The sequence below is a fragment of the Salvelinus alpinus genome, chromosome 16, assembly GCF_045679555.1.
Source record: "Salvelinus alpinus chromosome 16, SLU_Salpinus.1, whole genome shotgun sequence".
NCBI lineage: Eukaryota > Metazoa > Chordata > Actinopteri > Salmoniformes > Salmonidae > Salvelinus > Salvelinus alpinus.
In genome coordinates this window covers 14,238,536-14,260,447 of record NC_092101.1, presented here as the reverse complement: position 1 = coordinate 14,260,447, position 21,912 = coordinate 14,238,536, and the positions used below count along the sequence as shown (strand labels likewise).

The 21,912-nt window shown below is 40.7% G+C and overlaps 1 protein-coding gene across 6 annotated transcripts; it reads right to left on the bottom strand.

Moving 5' to 3' along the window:
- Window positions 1–898: 898 nt before the first annotated feature.
- On the bottom strand, window positions 899–20,559 carry LOC139540892 (BOS complex subunit ncln-like). 6 transcript variants are annotated; one of them, XM_071344929.1, is made up of 15 exons: window positions 20,261–20,559; window positions 14,888–15,078; window positions 14,422–14,566; window positions 14,207–14,301; window positions 11,678–11,758; window positions 10,133–10,236; window positions 7,734–7,822; window positions 7,315–7,454; window positions 6,607–6,833; window positions 5,852–5,939; window positions 4,712–4,750; window positions 4,254–4,417; window positions 3,884–3,937; window positions 3,635–3,713; window positions 899–2,518 (listed from the first exon to the last, which is right to left on the bottom strand). In XM_071344929.1, the coding sequence occupies exons 1-15, from the start codon at window positions 20,433–20,435 to the stop codon at window positions 2,456–2,458; spliced, it is 1,734 nt and encodes a 577-aa protein (XP_071201030.1). In that variant the 5' UTR covers window positions 20,436–20,559; the 3' UTR covers window positions 899–2,455. The 6 variants fall into 6 exon arrangements, with proteins under 6 accessions (XP_071201030.1, XP_071201031.1, XP_071201033.1 ...); XM_071344930.1 differs by having other exon boundaries at window positions 4,254–4,414; XM_071344932.1 differs by having other exon boundaries at window positions 6,655–6,833.
- Window positions 20,560–21,912: the final 1,353 nt, after the last annotated feature.

Below are 21,912 nucleotides of genomic sequence, written 5' to 3'. Positions count from 1 at the left end.
CACATCGATGTGGAGCTCACCGTGTTGCAATAGACATGTCCAGATAGAATCGTGTTGGGAGACTGTGACCTTATTGCAACACTGCATACATCTTTGATTGACATATTTGTGGGAGGGGAGGGTCTAATGGTTTTCACATTTTAAAAGGGCATTTGTAATCAAAACTAAGTAAGTCACATAGTAACACTAGTAAACTAGTCTACAAAGGGGTGAAACTGAAAAAAATATAATTATTTCCATTCTATAACCATACTTACTCTAGTGATGGCAATGGGTAGTATGGGGGACAATTTATCAATCTAAATGCATGTTCTTATTCATACATACAGTGCCTTCAGAAAGTATTCACACCCCTAGACTTTTTCCACATTGTTGCGTTACAGCCTGAATAAAACCTTTATTAAATTGAGATTTTGTGTCACTGGCCTACACACAATACCCCATAATGTCAAAGTGGAATTATGTTTTTAGATATTTTTACAAATTAATTACAAATGAAAAGCTGAAATGTCTTGAGTCAGTAAGTATTCAACCCCTTTGTTATGGCAAGCCTAAATAAGTTCAGGAGTAAAAATGTGCTTATTAACAAGTCACATAAGTTGCATGGATTCACTCTGTGTGCAATAATAGTGGTTAACATGTAAGGTCCCTCAGTCGAGCAGTGAATTTCAACCACAGATTCAACCACAAAGGCCAGGGAGGCTTTCCAAGGCCTCGCAAAGGGCACCTAGGGGTAAAAATAAAAAAGCAGACATTGCCTTTGAGCATGGTGAAATTATTATTACACTTTGGATGGTGTATCAATACACCCAGTCACGACAAAGATAAAAGCGTCCCTCCTAACTCAGTTACCGGAGAGGAAGGAAACGGCTCAGGGATTTCACCATGAGGCCAATGGTGACTTTAAAAACAGTTCGAGTTTAATGGCTGTGATAGGAGAAAACTGAGCATGGATCAACAACATTGTAGTTACACCACAATACTAATCTAAATGACAGAGTGAAAAAAGGAAGCCTGTACAGAATAGAAAATATTCCAAAACATGTATCCTGTTTGCAACAAGGCACTAAAGTAATACTGCAAAACAATGTGAGAAAGAAATTAACTTTATGTCTTGAATACAAAGCGCTATGTTTGGGGCAAATCCAACACATCACTGAGTACCACTCTTCATATTTTCAAGCATGGTGGTGGCTGCATCATGTTATGGTATGCTTGTCATCCGCAAGGACTAGGGAGTTTTTTAGGATAAAAATAAACAGAATAAAGCTAGGCACAGACAAAATCCTAGAGGAAAACCTGGTTCAGTCTGCTTTCCAACAGACACTGGGAGTCACAAGGCCAAATATACACTGGAGTTGCTTATCAAGACGACATTGAATGTTCCTGAGTTGCCTAGTTACAGTTTTGACTTAAAGTCGTCTTGAAAATCTATGGCAAGACTTGAAAATCGCTGTCTAGTAATGATCAACGATCATCTTGACAGACCTTGAAGAATTTTATAAAGAATAATGTGCAAATATTGTACAATCCAGGTGTGTAAAAAAACTCACAGCTGTATTCGCTGTCAAAGGTGATTCTAACATCTATTGACTCAGGGTTGTGCAAAAATTGCTACAAAATGTAAAAACATTTTTTCACTTTGTCATTATGGAGTATTGTGTGTAGATGGGTGAGAAAAAAACAATTTAATCCATTTTGAATTCAGGCTGTAACACAACAAAATCTGGAACAAGTCAAGGTGTATGAATACTTTCTGAAGGCACTATTTAATTAGTTAATTGGGGTTAAAGAAAATAATAAATCCTATAGAAAAATACATCTAGTCAGGGTGACCAAATATATCAACCATCCATCCAAACAATATTACCAAGTCTCACTGCTACTCCTGCACACTCATGCTACTCCATAGCTGCCCAAGAAGACGACCCATTGTAGTTTGGCAAAATTCACACTATAGGGCACTGAGGAGTGAGCTGTGGGTATAGAAATGTCCAATCCCACATCAACCTCTAGTACCTACTCCTTATGGAGAGGAATGGATAGGTGTAAACAAACTGGTGAAAATGTCACCTAGCCTATCTGAGCACAAGGTAACGCTATTACCATATTTCTTACACCTATCAAATTCTCTCAGATCATAGGGGAAAATAGGGGTTAGGGACTAGGAGTTGATGTGGGATTGGGCGTACGAGGAAATGTTTGACATCTGATTTCACGGGGACAGGAAGACCAGAGTGCATTCTGACTTGACAACCATTGAAGGAACTGACTAGATGGCTAAACTTGGCAGAGAGAAATGATTCAACACGTTTAATTTCCAAATTGGAACAAAGGACATAGATTGGGTGGTAAAAAAAAAGAAAAAAAGATGAGCTGCTTGGTCCGCCCCCGTTTTGTTACTGGCTAGAGCTCGTTGTCGGTGTGAGGAGTCTGAATGAGGAAGAGGAGTGGCTTAATGCTGCTTGGTCTTGGGCGTTGTGATTCTGCGCACCACACTGTAGAGAACCACAAAGTGCTGAAGAGAGAGAAAAAAAGTGAGAAAGACATTACCCAGCTAGCACATAATGTTCTGAGAACCATATATTTCTTAGAGCTTGGTGAGAGCGTAGTTGTCCTATGGTTATTTTGCATTCAACCTTTCCACAACCTTCTGGGAATGGTGCAGGATACCCAGCTAGCACATAACGTTAACCACAGAACCATATGTTTCTTAGGTGGGAATTTCAATACTTCAGCATAAGTTTGATATAGGTTTCCTCATGGTTCTATTTAAAGTAATGTTCTGAAATTGTTCAGAGAACGTTAAAAAACAACATTCTTCTGTGGGAATTTCAGTACTTACTATAAAACATAACGTTGAAAGAACGTTCTAAGAATGTTATTTCAGAACATACATTCCATTCTCAGTGTCAACAAAATTCTCTATCCTCTATCTTGTTAAGTGTGGTCCTGTGTGTTGGCCGTGCCCACAAATTGGCCACACCTGATCTTACTGAGTGCTGTTTTCCTTTGAAGTGTGTTTGTTTAAATAGACAAAAACGAACAGCTAGCTCCATCTTGGTGGCGCAGTGGTCTAATTCCATGGACAGAGAACAGAAGATCATAGGTTCGAATTTCCCTGACGCCGTGCCACAAAAATAAATGTGTTTGCATGATTAATGCCTAAGCAAATACATTTCCATATGTCTTATCTGTGCTTGGAGTTCAACAGTTAAACCAAAATAAGCTTGCAGTGTTATTAAAAGTCTTATTGAAACAATTTCTCAGAACGTTATTTAATTACCTATCATTTCCATTTTCAGGGAACCATAGTAAAACATTCTCAAAACCTCCCTGCAACCTAAAAAGTAATGTCCCCAGAACAGCCAAATGTTACCGGTCAGGATACTTAATGCTTCGTTCCTAGAACCAATGGGAAACCAAAATTTATGTTTCCATAACTTCCATGCTAGCTGGGTATTGTTAACCCCTTAAATAACCAGGTAAGCTGAACTGAGAAGGAAGCATTCATCTGATTTACAGCAATGACCGGGATAGGAGTTGCAGGGTTAGGCTAGGTCAACAGACTAATGACCATACATCAAAATAACATTAGTAGCCATCAGAATGCGGATGTTGTATCGATACATACCTGGATGGACAGATATATCACTCCGAGGTAAGCTGCAATGCAGAATGCCAGAAGCAGGTCAAAGATGGCTGGTTTCACCCTGTTAGGAAAGTGGATATATAAAATGACAAGAGTGTTAAAGGGAGAGAAAAAAAACTGATACAAAAGCAAGCTGAAGAGGTTTGAAATTAAAATCAATAGGCTTTTGCTCTATTGCACTAAAGCTCAGCACTCTGAGGGCTAAATACAGCAGGCAGCCATAACGTCTACCTGTAAGCATTCATGGTCTGTTTGAGCTGATCGTAGAAGACAAACTCTGGGTCTCTGGGGGGGGGAGAAAAAAAGATTGCATTTGTCACTGTAACGTCATCCATTTCTAAACCATACAGGTCATTTGTTCAATGAACAACAGTAAATAGAAATATTGTAAAAATCACATCCGTCGCAGACTATTTGATTCTTACAATTGATCTTCTACAATAAAAGGAGTGATTCTGTCACAGTTTTTGACCACTACGAGCACTCTTAGTAGTTCTGTGATTCCTCCAAGGTAAACACGGCAGAACCAGTAGCTGTGGCCAGTCAAGAGGACCATTGACACTCTGTATTAGCCGTAACGCAGAGGTCAGTGACTGGTCACCTCTTGTCAGCCTTGACGTAGTGCCTACGGACGTCCTTCAGGTACCGTCCCAGGTGGTACTCCAGGGTGCTGACCACACTGCTGTCCTTGTCCACCAGCTGGGCAGCCCGCGGCTGGGCTGTCAGCCAGTCCACCACCGACGACAGCTGCTCCTCCTGCATCTGCTGGCCGTGCAGGCGACACACAAATACACAATCAGTGGCGTATAGTACACACCTTGACATGCACTTGTCTTGTTAAGTACACACACACACACATCTTGACCCCGACTAACTGTCCATGCTATAACAGCTACATACTAACACTAGCCTAAGGGGACCACTGGTTGCCCACTGCTCAGGCCAAGCCTCAGGTCAAAGTCCTGGTGTGTATAGCAGCCTTTCAAAAAGGCTTCGTTAAGGTCATGTCAGAGACAGCCTCACAGGGATAGTATGGTCAAGCCACGTTCAATCACTCACCATTTGTTCAGTGAAAATCTGTAGGTCACCTGGGGCACCCTGGACACACGAGAGAGAGAGAGGTCAAACCTGATGTGCAGGACAAAGAGCAACCCATACTGAACAAAAATATAAACGCAACATGTAAAGTGTTGGTCCCATGTTTCATGAGCTGAAATAAAAGATCCCAGAAATGTTCCATACGCACAAAAAGCTTGTTTCTCTCAAATTTCGAGCACAAATTTGTTTACATCCCTATTAGTGAGCATTTCTCCCTCGCCAAGATAATCCACCTGACAGGTGTGGCATATCAAGAAGCTGATTAAACAGCATGATCATTACACAGGTGCACATTGTGCTGGGGACAATAAAAGGCCACTTGAAAATGTTCAGTTTTGTCACAACACAATGCCACAGATGTCTCAAGTTGAGGGAGTGTGCAATTGTCATGCTGACTGCAGGAATGTCCACCAGAGCTGTTGCCAGAGAATTTAAGGTTCATTTCTCTACCATAAGATGCCTCTGACGTCGTTTTAGAGAATTTGGCAGTACGTCCAACTGGCCTCACAACTGCAGACCCCTTGTAACCACACCAGCCCAGGACCTCCACATCCAGCTGATTCACCTGCGGGATCATCTGGGGGGGGGAGGATGCTGAGGAGTATTTCTGTCTGTAATAAAGCCCTTTTGTGGGGAAAAACTAATTCTGATTGGCTGTGCCTGGGTCGCCAGTGGGTGGGCCTTTATTTAACTAATTAACAAATTATTATTTACAATGACGACGCTGGGCCAATTGTCCGCTTCCCTATTGGTCTCCTAATCACGGCCGGTTGTGATACAGCCTGGAATCGAACCAGGGTCTGTAGTGATGCCTCTAGCAATGAGATGCAGTGCCTTAGACCGCTGCGCCACTGCCCACTGCCCATTGCTGCAGCCCTGCCCAGCCATTTGAAATCCATAGATTAGGGCCTAATGAATTTTATTTAAATTGACTGATTTCCTTATATGAACTGTGACCAAGTAAAATCTTTGAAATTGTTGCATGTTTTTGTTCAGTATAAATATCGAAAACAAAATGAAAAACGTCCATCAACTTTCATTACGTGGCTTTCAATATTGAAAACGTATATGGTGACGCCGACATGTTCTACATATCTTTACCTTCTCTGTGAGGTTGTAGATGACTCTGGCCAGCGACTCTGCAATCAGCTTTGTGTTCCTGCTGAGCTTTCTCAGATCCACATGAGGTCTGGAACCGTAAATCACAGTTAAAATTCACAGTTCAATTATCCAGCAATCAAGAGCAGCTCAACTCTGCAACACACTGATGGAGAATGTGAGGGGAGCACAGACAGTCCACTACACTGGGCGGGAGGTGGGGTGGAGGGGAGGTGGCAATGAGAAGGTTGGGAGGACAGACGGTTCACTACAGCGGGACGAAGGGGCACAATCCCAAATCAACCCGGTAGTCCAGTGTTTCTCAACCTTTTTATTTTTTTATTCCAGGGGCCAGCAACCATGTTCCCATCTCCTTGAGGGACTGCTAACAATACAACTAAACACAGTATTAGTAACAGTTCATACTCCGGCAAGCAACATCACTTCATCAGATTTTAAGCAACATGGTAATAACTCCACCTTGCTGTGAGACAGATCTACAAAAAAAGTCCCACATCTACTCTCTGATCTAAGTCCCAAAGGCAGCGGTGTAGGCAATACGACCCGGGGGGGAGCAGCAATGTGTGCAGGCTTTCGTTCAAGCCTAGCACTTACACACTTGATTCAATAGATCCTAATGAGCAGTTGATTCTTTGAATGAGGTGTGATAGGTGAGCTGGGCCTAGGCAGGGGTTTGGGGTTGTGGATGGGGGGGTTGGATGCTCGGTCTCTTGGTCGGACTGCAGTAATAAACCCACCCAGCAGGGGGCTCTCCCGCTCCATGTTCAGAAGAGGGGGACACTGACCGCACGTCCATGATGCTGGATCGCTGCACCTCGCGGTGGCTGTTGAGGTGGGACAGCGTGAAGGCCGGCAGCCGGCGGATCCCGAAGCGCTCGTGCTCCCACGCCAGTGTGTCGTCCGCCAGGTTTATCTTCTTGTGCACCATTGAGAACTTGACCTCTGGATACTGGTTGGACGCCACCTGGGGGACAGGGTTTAAAGGTCCGAAAAACTTACAGTAGGGAACTTTGAGTGTACATGTAATGTGCTATGAGTGATCAATATATATATATATCATTATAAACTGGGCGGTTCGAGCCCTGAATGGCTGATTGGCTGACAGCCGTGGTATATCAGACAGTACAACACGGGTATGACAAAACACTTATTTTTACTGCTCTAATTACGTTGGTATGCACTTTATAATAGCAATAAGGCACCTCGGGGGGGTTGTGGCATATGGCCAATATACCACGGCTAAGGGCTGTATCCAGGCATTCCTCGTTGCATCGTGTGTAAGAACATCCCTTAGCTGTGGTATATTGGCCATATACCACACCCCCTCGTGCCTTATTGCTTAATTATACATATGTGAATTTAAATTATATAAATACATATACAAATAATTCTACAAAAACAGTTATTATCTATGAAACGTATGTGGTTGGTGTGATGGTCCTTACAGTCTCCAGCTCTTTGAGCAGGGCGTACTGGGCGGTTCCCTCTTTAGGGGGCTTGGACACGTGAAGGTGCAGACTGTCCCCGTTCCCAAGGGTGTCCAGACACAACACAAATGCCACATTGTCCTGCAACAGACTGGAGTCTGCAGAGAGGGACGACAGGATAGAGATAAAGGGGGAAAGGAAAAGAGACAGACTGTTTACACTGCCATATCTAACCAAATATACATTTCCATGATTCATGCACGCCCATTGTTTTGCACACATGACCTCCATTTAATAACACTTGTGGCTGGGTTCATGTTTCATTCCATTTAATTTCCAGTGTGTATTGTACAGATGTTCTTCTGTGTTCCGCTGTAGCAGTCAAAATACCCATCCTGTAACTGAGTCTACAGCCTTATCATGTGAGCTTAGTGTACCTGTATGATCCAGGTTGTCCTCCAGCCAGCGCTTGGTGCCTTGGTAGTTGAACTTCCCTCCTCCAGAGACAAAGAAAAGCAGGTTGTATCTAAGAAGACAGCAGGTGTGTTAGAAATGACAGGAGAGGCCATTCTTATCATTCTGGATATTCACACCCCTTGACTTATTTCACATTTTGTTGTGTTACAGCCTGATTTCAAAACGGATTAAATATATGTTTTTTTCTCACCCATCTACACACAACACCCCATAATGACAATGTGAAATTTTAGCAAATGTATTGAAAAAAATACAGAAATACCTAATTTACATTCAGTACCAGTCAAAAGTTGACACACCTACTCATTCCTGGGTTTTTCTTTATTTTTTTACTATTTTTCTACATTGTAGAATAATAGTGAAGACATCAACACATATGGAATCATGTAGTAACCAAAAAAGTGTTAAATCAAAATATATTTTATATTTGAGATTCTTCAAAGTAGCCACCCTTTGCCTTGATGACAGCTTTGCACACTCTTGGCATTCTCTCAATCAGCTTCATTTTTTTATTGACACTTTATTTAACTAGGCAAGTCATTTAAGAACAAATTCTTATTTACAATGACGGCCTACCCCGGACGACGCTGGGCCAATTGTGCGTCGTCCTATGGGACTCTTAATCACGGACGGATGTGATTCAGCCTGGATTCTAATCAGGGACTGTAGTGATGCCTCTTGCACTGAGATGCACTTGGGAGCACCGTAAGTATTTTATATTTGATATTCTTCAAAGTAGCCACCCTTTGCCTTGATGACAGCTTTGTACACTCTTGGCATTCTCTCAACCATCTTCATGAGGTAGTCACCTGGAATGCAATTCAATTAACAGGTGTGCCTTGTTAAAAGTTAATATGTGGAATTTCTTTCCTTCTTAATGCATTTGAGCCAATCAGTTGTGTTGTGACAAGGTAGGCGTGGTATACAGAAGATAGCCCTATTTGGTAAAAGACCAAGTCCTTATTATGGCAAGAACAGCTCAAATAAGCAAAGAGAAACGACATTCCATCATTACTTTAAGACATGAAGGTCAGTCAATTCGGAAAATTTCAAGAACTTTGAAAGTTTCTTCAAGTGCGGTCGCAAAAACCATCAAGCGCTATGATGAAACTGGCTCTCATGAGGACCGCCACAGGAAAGGAAGACCCAGAGTTACCTCTGCTGCAGAGGATAAGTTCATTACAGACACATCTCAACATCAACTGTTCAGATGAGACTGCGTAAAGCAGGCCTTCATGGTTGAATTGCTGCAAAGAAACCACCACTAAAGGACACCAATAAGAAGAAGAGACTTGCTTGGGCCAAGAAACACAAGTAATGGACATTAGACTGTGCTTTGGTCTGATGAGTCCAAATTTGAGATTTTTGGTTCCAACCACCGTGTGTGTTTGTGAGACGCTGAGTAGGTGAACGGATGATCTCTGCATGTGTGGTTCTCACCGTGAAGCATGGAGGAGGTGTGATGATGTTGGGGTGCTTTGCTGGTGACACGGATTTATTTAGAATTCAAGGCACACTTCAACAGTATTCTGCAGCGATACACCATCCCATCTGGTTTGTGCTTAGTGGGACTATCATTTCTTTTTCAACAGGACAATGACCCAACACACCTCCAGGCTGTGTATGGGCTATTTGAGCAAGAAGGAGAGTGATGGCGTGCTGCATCAAATGACTTGGCCTCCACAATCACCCGACCTCAACCCAATTGAGATGGTTTGGGATGAGTTGGACTGCAGACTGAAGGAAAAGCAGCCAACAAGTGCTCAGCATATGTGGGAACTGCTTCAAGACTGTTGGAAAAGCATTCCAGGTGAAGCTGGTTGAGAGAATGCCACGAGTGTGCAAAGCCTGTCATCAAGGCAAAGGGTGGCTACTTTGAAGAATTTCAAATATATTTTGTGTAACACTTTTTTGGTTACTACATGATGGAGAATAAGTGTTATGTCTGTGTTATGTCAGTATGGAGAATACGCCAACACAAGAGCTCACCTAACACCATGGAGAACAGCCAGTGTGCCATTACGCCAACACATTTACACTAACGTGGCCCCTCGTCTCAAACAGCACTCACACTCCAGAGTACACTTTGTCTAGGAATCGACAAATGTCTTCTAAGAACCACATCCTTTCTACTCTATTACTAAAACTAATCGACTCTTAAAAGCGAAGTACTTTTGTGAACACAGGAAGAGCTGTTTTCTTACCACTGTAAGAGGTGTATTATTTTAGTTGTGAGTTTTACATGTGGAGTGCGATTTTCCTAAAGGGTGTGGAATGCTTAGGCACAAGGAAAGAAACGTGTGGATAGCATTGTAATAAGCCTGATTTCTCTGAGGAGCTGTGGACCTGTGTTGCTCACCCAGCATGTGTCCTCTTGTAGGTGTAGAGTCTGGAGAAGAGCCTGGCTAACTCCAGCAGCATAGACACCCCACTGCCGTTAGAGTCTGCTCCATAGGACAGCCACTGGACAGAACAACACCAAAGTCAACACATTTAATTAGCATCTTCACTTCTGGTGGAGGAGAATTCTGCAACATAAATAAATAGAACTATCATACAGTAAAAAAAATTATAAATATAGCATATCATAGAATATATTGAGGTGTATTAACTTCTTATGGCTGCAGGGGCAGTATTGAGTAGCTTGGATGAAAAGGTGCCCAGAGGTGCCCAGAGTAAACTGCCTGCTCCTCAGTCCCAGTTGCTAATATATGCATATTATTAGTAGTATTGGATAGAAATCACTGAAGTTTCTAAAACTGTTTGAATGATGTCTGTGAGTATAACAGAACTCATATGGCAGGCAAAAACCTGAGAAAAAATCCAACCAGGAAGTGGGAAATCTGAGGTTTGTATGTTTTCAACTCTTCGCCTATCAAATACACAGTGGGATATGGGTCATTTTGCACTTCCTAAGGCTTCCACTAGATGTCAACAGTCTTTAGAATCTTGTCTGATGCTTCTACTGTGAAGGGGGGCCGAATGAGAGGGGATTGAGTAAGGTCTACCATGACTTGAACATGCGCGTTCATGTGAGAGCGAGCTCTGTTCCATCGCACTTCTGAAGACAAAGGAATTCTCCGGTTGGAACATTATTGAAGATTTATGTTGAAAACATCCTAAAGATTGATTCAATATATCATTTGACATGTTTCTACTGACTGTTACGTAACTTTTTGACATTTCATCTGCTTTTAGTGAACGCGCTTCGTGACTTTGGATTTGTTTACCAAACACGCTAACAAAAGTAGCTATTTGGACATAAATGATGGACATTACCGAACAAATCAAACATTTATTGTGGAACTGGGATTCCTGGGAGTGCATTCTGATGAAGATCAAAGGTAAGTGAATATTTATAATGTTATTTCTGACTTCTGTTGACTGCACAATATGGAGGATATATTTTTGTCTTGATTGGGCTCTGAGTGCCGACCTCAGATTATTGCATGGTTTGCTTTTTCCGTAAAGCTTTTTGAAATCTGACACAGCGGTTGCATTAAGGAGAAGTGGATCTAAAATTCCATGTATAACACTTGATCTTTGATCAACGTTTATTATGAGTATTTCTGGAAATTGATGTGGCTCTCTGCAAAATCCCCGGATGTTTTTGGAACTACTGAACATAACGCGCCAATGTATACTGAGATTTTTTTCGGTGGTTTGGCGGTGACCTAACATTTGTGGTGCTTTCGCTGTAAAGCCTTTTTGAAATCGGACACTGTGGTGGGATTAACAACAAGATTACCTTTAAAATGGTATAAGATAGTTGTATGTTTGAGGAATTTTAATTATGAGATTTCTGTTGTTTGAATTTGGCGCCCTGCACTTTCACTGGCTGTTGTCATATCGATCCCGTTAACGGGATTGCAGCCCTAAACAGTTAAGGGAGAGCTGGTTGTACCGGAGCGACACCAAAGGAGTCATAGTGAGCCACCAGGACAATGGTGGGCAGGTCCTCTCCTCCAGTTCCAGCCAGTCGCCCCTAGGAGAGGACAGAGAGACAGTTATTAGACAAAAGTATATTGTATATCAGTTCTATAACATCTCGAAACAACAATCTACTACTACATTAATGTTCTGTGTTATGTCATGTTTCATGTGGACTCCAGGAAGAGTAGCTGCTGCTTTAGCAACAGCTGATGGGGATCCTAATAAAATACTACATTTGCTGTCATCTTATATGAAAGTAAAGTATGTAGCCAAGGGTATGAGACTTAAGACATCAACAAAGACAGGCATGGAATACCTACCACAACTTCTTCTTAATAGGGGGCGCCATTTCCACTTTGGGAAAAAAATAGTGCCCAAATTAAACGGCCTCGTACTCTGTTCTAGATCATATGATATGCATATTATTATTACTATTGGATAGAAAACACTCTGAAGTTTCTAAAACTGTTTGAATTATATCTGTGAGTAAAACAGAACTCATTTGGCAGGCAAACTTCCAAACAGGAAGTGAAAATTCTGAAATGGGTCTCTGTGAAGGGCTGCTCCTATTCAATTGCCTTGTATTTATGGATATGTATGCACTTCATACGCCTTCCACTAGATGTCAACAGGCAGTAGAACGTTGAATGAGGTGTCTAGCCTGATGTGGGACCGAATGAGAGCTTTTGGAGTGACAGGTCAGCCATCTTGGCAGTATTTTGCTGCGCACCTGGGTGCACCATATCATTTTCTGCAATGCGTTAGGTAGACACGAAGAAATACTCCGTCTGGGACGTTATTGGATACATCCTAAAGATGGATTTTCAACTGAGTTTGACCAGTTTATTCGACTTTTATTATGACTTTTGGAATTTTTCGTTCCATGCGCCAAACTTTCATGGACACGTGAGCCCCACTATGCTAGCCAAAGTTTAATTCGACAGAAGAAATGGACATTCTAAAACAAAACAACGATTTATTGTGGAACTAGGACTCCTGGCACTGCATTCTGATGAAAGTTCATCAAAGGTAAGAGAATATTTATGATGTTATTTCGCCATTCTCCAACATGGCGGAGAATGGCTGAGCGCTGTCTCAGATTATTGTATGCTGTGCTTTTTACTAAAGTAATTTTTTTAAATCTAACACAGCGGTTGCAATAAGAACCAGTGTATCTTTAATTATATGTCCAACATGTATTTTTCAGCAAAGTTTATGATGAGATTTTCTGTTAGATTACGTGACTGTCCAAAATTTCTCCGGACAATTTGGAGCATTTTTGCGCCATGTTCACAATGTAAAACCAGGATTGGTAGCTATAAATATGCAAATTTTCGAACAAAACATAAATGTATTGTATAACATGATGTTATAAGACTGTCATCTGATGAAGTTGTTCAAAGGTTAGTGATTAATTTTATCTCTATTTGTGGATTTTGTGAAAGCTATCTTTGTGGTGAACAAATGGCGTTGTGTTTTGGGCTATTGTGGTGAGCTAACAAATATATGTTGTGTTTTCGCTGTAAAACATTTTAAAAATCGGACATGTTGGCTGGATTCACAAGATGTTTATCTTTCATTTGCTGTACAACATGTATTTTTCATAAAGGTTTTATGATGAGTATTTCTGTATTTCACATTGCTCTCTTTAATTATTCTGGCTGTTTTGGTGCCATTTGTGACTATGGCTGCAATGTAAAACCAGGATTTATAGCTATAAATATGCACATTTTCGAACAAAGCATAAATGTATTGTATAATGATGTCATAAGACTGTCATCTGATGAAGTTGTTCAAAGGTTAGTGATTAATTTTATCTCTATTTGTGGGTTTTGTGAAAGCTATCTTTGCGGTGAAAAAAATGGCGTTGTGTGTTGCACTATTGTGGTGAGCTAACATAAATATATGTTGTGTTTTCGCTGTAAAACATTTTAAAAATCGGACATGTTGGCTGGATTCACAAGATGTTTATCTTTCATTTGCTGTATTGGACTTGTGATTTCATGAAATTATATTATATGATATTCCCTGTGGCGCTAGGCTAGGCTATGCTAGTCAGCGTTTCTGATGAGGAGGATCCCGGATCCCGGATCCGTGAAACAATGCCATTGACTGGTGACCGTATGCATTAGGTAGAAAGGAACACTTGAGGACTCAGGAAATTTACTGGAGTCGCCTAATCTCCTACTACAGGGCTAAATCCATTATTTCCCTGGGTTTGACACCTACCTTAGTTCAACACACACACACACACTCTAGAATATCATATAGACCCAAGAATGACACAAGGTTAAGAAAACTAAACACGTTATTTGCTTCTAAATCACTTAACACCTTACGTGTGAGCAGTGTGTTAATGTGAGTACTGCTCCACTGGTAGCCTAATATCATAAAATATGTCACCCATTAACACTAACGTGGATGTCTGGATTAAATGTCACAGAGCTACATAAAGCATTAAACAGATAAAGGATAGTGGTTTAACCATAATGATTCTCACCTCTAGACTGGTAATGGCCCAGTCACTCACTGCCTTGCTCTGAGCCCCACTCGTCACCATCTGAAAACCATTGGCTGTGGCTGTGTGGATCAGCACTGTGAAGGCATGGGGAAAAGGGGTCATTAAATCCCTCAAAAGAATTTCACTAGAAAGAATTTCCTCTGACAGCGTTTCGACCAACAGTTTTCAACACAATATTTGTAAATGTCCTGCACCTTCAGCTGCAGAGGAGGAGCCCTGGGAGGAGGAGGAGGTGAGGGTCTGTGTGTAGATGGAGAGCAGCTCATCATCCTCCAGAGCAAAGTAAACCGGGACAATGGTCTCTGTGGCCAGCATCTCTGGCTCCAGCTCCATGAACTGCTACAACAGAGGAATAAGGAATGCCAGGTTATCATTCACAAGATAACAACACTACCAGGGCAGCAGTGTGAATGTGAAACAGCATAACATTTGGACACTTTGGCCTACTTCACTCCAGCAAGTCTGGTTTTTCAAGTTTTGCTTTGAGTTACAACTGATAAGGAGGGAGTGTTGTGACTGACAGTTTTCCTTGAGTGTAACAGAAACTCACTTTACAAGAACACCAAAGGAGCTCTAGCTTTAAAAGCAACTCAGGACCTTGCCTCTTGATTTGACTAGTTTGATGAACGGTCATAAAACCCACTCATAAGGCATTATTACCTGTACTATGTCCTGCGGCATGGTGGACATATTCTTGGGGAGAATGATGACCACAGCCCCAGCGGACTGGCGCAGGGCTTTCTGGTATCTCTCATAGGAAAAGTCCACCAGCCGCATGATGACACAGCGGCGGCTTAGCACTTCCGCCTCCACAGTGCGCGCTTCCGTGTTCAATATGGCATTCCTGGTACCTGGGAATCACAAGTGGGATCAGATCAGTTGGGGAGGGATGTGTGGAAACACCATTGATGCTATGCTGTAGTAGTAGGCTATTAGGCAGGGTAAACTCGTTTTTGTGATTGCTGATATTTCATCAAAATATATCAAATCACAGCACATTTTTTTAATCATTCAGAAGTTTTTACCTGATTAAGTACAATACCATTGGAAATGAATGTTGAAAGTTCAATTTATATTCCTAAAACTTAAATTGAAAATTATGCCGCCACTGTTTCCTGTTCACAAGACATTTTGATAAATAGCCCAATGTCAAAACACAGTTTTGACGTGTCCAAATCAACAACAAGAAACAGTTTGTCATAGTGAAAATTCAAAACATAAAATGTACTATCCTCACACACATATGCAACAATAGTAATCATATTACTTGGAATATTTTTTAAAGCAGCTTGTACACTGCACCCGCACCAAAAACCCTGTTGTTTTGACAAGTGGTAATAAATCACTCATATTGATTAGGCGGGAAATCAGGTTGTACGCGCTGTTGATACTACCACAACTCAAATACCACATGGAAACTGGAGATATTTTTGCATCACTGTTTTCTATAACTAAGCTTTGTTGTACAATTAAAAAGGTCAAATACACTGCATTTCAAACAGTAAGCAAAAATCTAATGAATTCAGGGCTTGTGAAATTATACATAGGCTAATTATAAGCCTTTCACAACCATAAAACCCACAAATAATGTAATAATTTAATCAAAATAGTTTAAGCTGTTTTTCCGCAATAATCACTGATCTGGCTTTCACGTCTATGAAAACGCCCTTTTTGTTACAAATTTAAGATGAACCAATCATAATGGACATTCACTTATTGTAGCAGGCATTATAGAAAATTAACACAGGTCTGAACACAGAAATTCTGGTTGAGAATGAAATGACTGAACAGCACAGCAAGTAAGTGAAAGAAATCGGTTTTGATGATGTTTTACTGGTAAATGGGGACATACGTAAATGCCAACAAAATAAAGTTTTGGTCAGTGTGGTGTGTGTGTGTAACATTTATTTAACAAGGCAAGTCAGTTAAGAACAAATTCTTATTTACAATGACGGCCCGGACGATGTTGGGCAAATTGTTCGCCGCCCTATGTGACTCCCAATCACAGCCGGATGTGTTACAGCTTGGATTCGAACCAGGGACTGTAGTGATGCCTCTTACACTGAGATCCAGTGCCTTAGACTGCTGCGTCCATGTGTGTGTGTTAACTATTTAACTGTACTAGAATGCTTAAAAGGCCGCTAAAATTGTAAATATCGGTATCGTTATTTTTTTGTCAAGGAAAGTATTGGATATCGGTATCAACCAGAAATGTCATATTGGTGCATCACTAGAAATAATTTTGTAAGAATTTGGGTGATTAATAAAAACAGATACAGTAAGATAGGATAACCTTGCCTAATTCCGCTCTTTAACTCAAATCGAGGTGCCATGTTTAAGTTTTATAGAGATATTTCTATTTGTATAGAGAGTCTTAACAACCTTTCAGAAAAAATCCCCAAAGACACATTTCTCAAAGGAGTGGAAGAGGAACTGATGCTCTACTGTGTCAAATGCTTTATAAAAATCTAAAATAATATGAAGCTATCCTCGGTTATTAGGTCTGAGTAGTCAAGTATGTCTAATATTAGTCTGATATTGTTAGAAATATCTCTGTTCCTCATAAAGCAAGACTGTTTTATCAATGATTGCATCCAGGACTTCTTTAATTATTTTTGCAAGTAGTAAGGCTAATATCTTAGTCATTATTAAGAAGACAAACTGGAGGCCAGTTATCGATGAGCAGCGCTTCTTTAGGCTTAGGTATCAGTGTTATTAACCCCTGACTCATTGTCCCTCATTGGAGGGAGAACATTGTTTTTAATACTCTCTAAAAAGACTTCAAGTAGGAAGGGAGCGACTTGTTCAGAAAATAACTATAAGGCCAGCATCCCAGAGTCGCCTCTTCACTTTTGAAGTTGAGACTGGTGTTTTGCAGGTACTATTTAATGAAGCTGCCAGTTGAGGACTTAGACTAACGAGTTTCAGAAGAAAGGTCTTTGTTTCTGGCCATTGAGCCTGCAATCGAACCCACAAATCCTGATGCTCCAGATACTCAACTAGTCTAAAGAAGGCCAGTTTATTGCTTCTTTAAATCAGAAGAACAGTTTTTAGCTGTACTAACATAATTACAAAAGGGTTTTCTAATGATCAATTAGCCTTCTAAATTGATAAACTTGGATTAGCTAACACAACGTGCCATTGGAACACAGGAGTGATGGTTGCTGATAATAGGCCTCTGTACACCTATGAAGATATTCCATTTAAAAAAAAATCTGCCATTTCCAGCTACAATAGTCATTCACAACATTAACTATGTCTACACTGTAGTTCCGATCAATTTGATGTTATTTTAAAATGGACATTTTTTTTTGCTTTTCTTTCAAAAACAAGGACATTTCTAAGTGACCCAACACTTTTGAACGGTAGTATAAATATATACAATCCAGTTTATTTTAATCTATATATACAGTGCCTTGCGAAAGTATTCACCCCCTTGGCATTTTCCTTATTTTGTTGCCTTACAACCTGGAATTAAAATAGATTTTTGGGGGGTTTGTATCATTTGATTTACACAACATGCCTACTACTTTGAAGATGCAAAATATATATTTTTGTGAAACAAACAAGAAATAAGACAAAAATTAAAACTTGAGCGTGCATAACTATTCACCCACCCAAAGTCAATACTTTGTAGAGCCACCTTTTTCAGCAATTACAACGGTAAGTCTCTTGGGATGTCTCTATAAGCTTGGCACATCTAGCCACTGTGATTTTTGCCCATTCTTCAAGGCAAAACTGCTCCAGCTCCTTCAAGTTGGATGGGTTCCGCTGGTGTACAGCAATCTTTAAGTCATATCACAGATTCTCAATTGGATTGAGGTCTGGGCTTTGACTAGGCCATTCCAAGACATGTAAATGTTTCCCCTTAAACCACTCGAGTGTTGCTAAAGCAGTATGCTTAGGGTCATTGTCCTGCTGGAAGGTGAACCTGTCCCAGTCTCAAATCTCTGGAAGACTGAAACAGGTTTCCCTCAAGTATTTCCCTGTATTTAGCGCCATCCATCATTCCTTCAATTCTGACCAGTTTCCCATTCCCCGCCGATGAAAAACATCCCCACAGCATGATGCTGCCACCACCATGCTTCACTGTGGGGATGGTATTCTCGGGGTGATGAGAGGTGTTGGGTTTGTGCCAGACATAGCATTTTCCTTGATGGCCAAAAAGCTAAATTTTAGTCTCATCTGACCAGAGTACCTTCTTCCATATTTGGGGAGTCTCCCACCTGCCATTTGGCGAACACCAAATGTGTTTGCTTATTTTTTTCTTTAAGCAATGTATTTTTTCTGGCCACTTCGATAAAGCCCAGCTCTGTGGAGTGTATGGTTTAAAGTGGTCCTATGGACAGATACTCCAATCTCCACTGTGGAGCTTTGCAGCTCCTTCAGGGTTATATTTGGTCTCTTTGTTGCCTCTCTGATTAATGCCCTCCTTGCCTGGTTCGTGAGTGTTGGTGGGCGGCCTTCTCTTGGCAGGTTTGTTGGGGTGCCATATTATTTCCTTTTTTTATTAATGGATTTAAATGGTGCTCCGTGGAATGTTCAAAGTTTCAGATCTTTTTTTATAACCCTGATCTGTACTTCTCCAAACTTTGTTCCTGACCAGTTTAGAGAGCTCCTTGATCTTCATGGTGCCGCTTGCTTAGTGGTGTTGCAGACTCTGGGGACTTTCAGAACAGGTGTATATATACTGAGATCATGTGACACTTAGATTGCATACAGGTGGACTTTATTTAATTAATTATGTGACTTCTGAAGGTAATTGGTTGCACCAGATCTTATTTAGGGGCTTCATAGCAAAGGGGGTGAAAACATATGCATGCACCACTTTCCATTTTTTATTTTTTTTATTTTTGAAACAAGTACATTTTTTCATTTCACTTCACCAATTTGGACTATTTTGTGTATGTCCATCACATGAAATCGATTTTTTTTATTATTTTTTATTACAGGTTGTAATGCAACAAAATAGGAAAAAAGGCAAGGGAGGTGAATACTTTTGCAAGGCACTGTATTATCCAGTTTATTTTGTAACTCAATCAGTTCCACCTTCTCCTCCCCCGAGAGGCTGGCTGGGGACCTCTGAGAAAGGGAAGTTATCTTAATGATCACCTTTTCCTCCTCAACTCTTCTGGTCTTAGCAAGATGACTACCATATTTTATGAGGTCTTTGGCCACTTCAAATTTAAAGAGCTCCCAGTTCTTGCAATAGGATTCACAAGCCTTTTCCCAAAAGTGTGAGAAGACCTTTAACCTCAAACTTAACTATATCATTATTTAATAAGGAGCTATTTAGCATCCAGTAGGATGCACTACCAAATATGTTGACGTCAATGTAAATGGCCATATGGTCTGTGAAGGGAGTAGTACAAATATTTGTAGTACTACAGTAATGAGTGTAATGTCATTGTAACTGATCACAAGACAAATAAAGTGACCAAAGGGGTCACAGTCCAAGTGTAGAATATTACTACCAAAGGTATTTGTCCTTGTAATGACCTCAAGCGCTGCGTTCACCGCTTTTTCCTTTCTTTGGAAAGCCAAATATCATTGCCCCACTTCCAGAAAGTTTGAGAGGTAGTATATCTGTTACATCTGCTATCCAACGCATCAACAGATTACACATCCATTTTCAGTTAAACCTTGCACATGAATTATACTACAATGTTGGCATATCCTAAAATAATACTTTTATTTCCCATTTGACCTATATTTTAATTGCATAGACAATCAGAGGAAATCAAAAATCACAAGCATATGAAGATGGCTTGCTAGAAGGGTGATGTTCCTCCAGCTGCGCCCACATGCAGGAACCAATGGGATGCTAGGGGGATGCTCACACGCAGGAACGCCCCGAATTGCGGGCCCCAATAACACACTGACACACTCGTTAGCTAGCGTTAGCTAGCTAGGACTGTGCAATAACAGAGAGCGTTTACTTAGCGAAAGAGCTATGCCTTATAGTGTGGTAGCTAACTACAGGACTGCATTTCCATTCAATAATTGCACAAAATACCATTTTTAAATGCTTACCGTACGGTTGTCCCTGCAGGTCATACTGCTGCATGCGGTACACGGTGAATTCGTGTGCCGCTTCGGCTGGAAGGGGTGAGACGAGAATCAGCACCGCGGGGATAAACACAATGAAAGTCAGGGGGAAAGAGGACTTAAACATGTTATCGAACACCTCACTAGCCTCCTCAAACATCTTGATCTTGGTATTATGGTCTAAACAACAGTAAATTGATAGTCTAGGCAGTTGCCGGATCGAATCTAGTCGCTAGCCTAGCTGTCATTCACTAACACAGTCGACACAAGTGGATTTTAATATGGCGAAAAGCTTGGCCACCTAACTAAACACGCACGAGCTTGCTTTTTGAATGGCATGGACATATTATTGTTACGTCTTCCATATCTGTAATGAACATTCTTTATCATAAAACATTCATATCATAATTTGTCCCATTCATTGATTTATTTAATGAGAATATTAATCACTGGGAATTTAAGAAATCTCTGCTGACAAGGGTCCTACAGGGGCCATCAAAGACAGCTTCGTGAATTTTAGGCGAGGCTGTGCAGTTGATGAATTTAACGGCAGGGGTCAGTGAAGACCAGAGATGGTCATATCTTGACGGTATACTGCCAATAAACCCTGGATTACAAAATGCTATGTATTGGCCATTATAAACTGGGTGGTTTGAACCCTGAATGATGATTGGCTGACAGCCATGGTATATCAGACCCTATAAAACATTTGTTTTTCCTGCTCTAATTAAGTTGGTAACCAGTTTATAATAGCAATAAGGCACCTCAGGGGTTTGTGGTATATTGGCCATATACCACACCCCCCCAGGTCGTATTGCTTAATTGAGAGGCTTTGGCCATATGAAACTCTGTGGCCATACTGTACAGTCTTTGCTTTGGCCAAAGATTATGTATATACTGACAAGATACTCTCCGCCATAACAAAGCGGAATAAATCTCTCCGTTCACAAAGTGGAACTATAGCTCCCGCCTATCCTTTCTTTGGATTGGTGGATACATCTTATTATTGTAATCCTTTTAAAAATATTCAATGAGGTTGTTATCGTCAACCGCCTGTATTCAATGGAGAGAGACGCTACTAGCTTCATGTCATGAACATGCATAGCCAACTTAAATTATGTCTGAGTGTTGGAGTGTGACCCTGGCTATCCATAAATGTAAAAAACAAGAAAATTGTGCCGTCTGGTTTGCTTAATATAAGGAATATTTTATCATTCATACTTTTGATACTTAAGTATATTTTAGCAATTACATTTACTTTTGATACTTAAGTATATTTAAAACCAAATACTTTTAAACTTTTACTCAAGTAGTATTTTACTGGGTGACTTTCACTTTTACTTGAGTCATTTTCTATTAAGGTATCTTTTCTTTTACTCAAGTATGAGAATTGAGTACTTTTTCCACCACTGAGTACACCCAAAACAACAAAACTTCTATTTGATCAGATAAACCTCATGTAGCAAATAATGGTGCTTTCAAAACAACTGGGAACTTAATAATGTCAATGATCTTCAGGTCGGAAAGTTGGAGCTCTAGAAAGAGGCCCGAGTTGGAATTATGAGGTCTGAACTCATTTTTTTTTGAGTTCCCAGTTGTTTTGAACGCTGCATAAGCCATACATTTTTGTTGTTGAT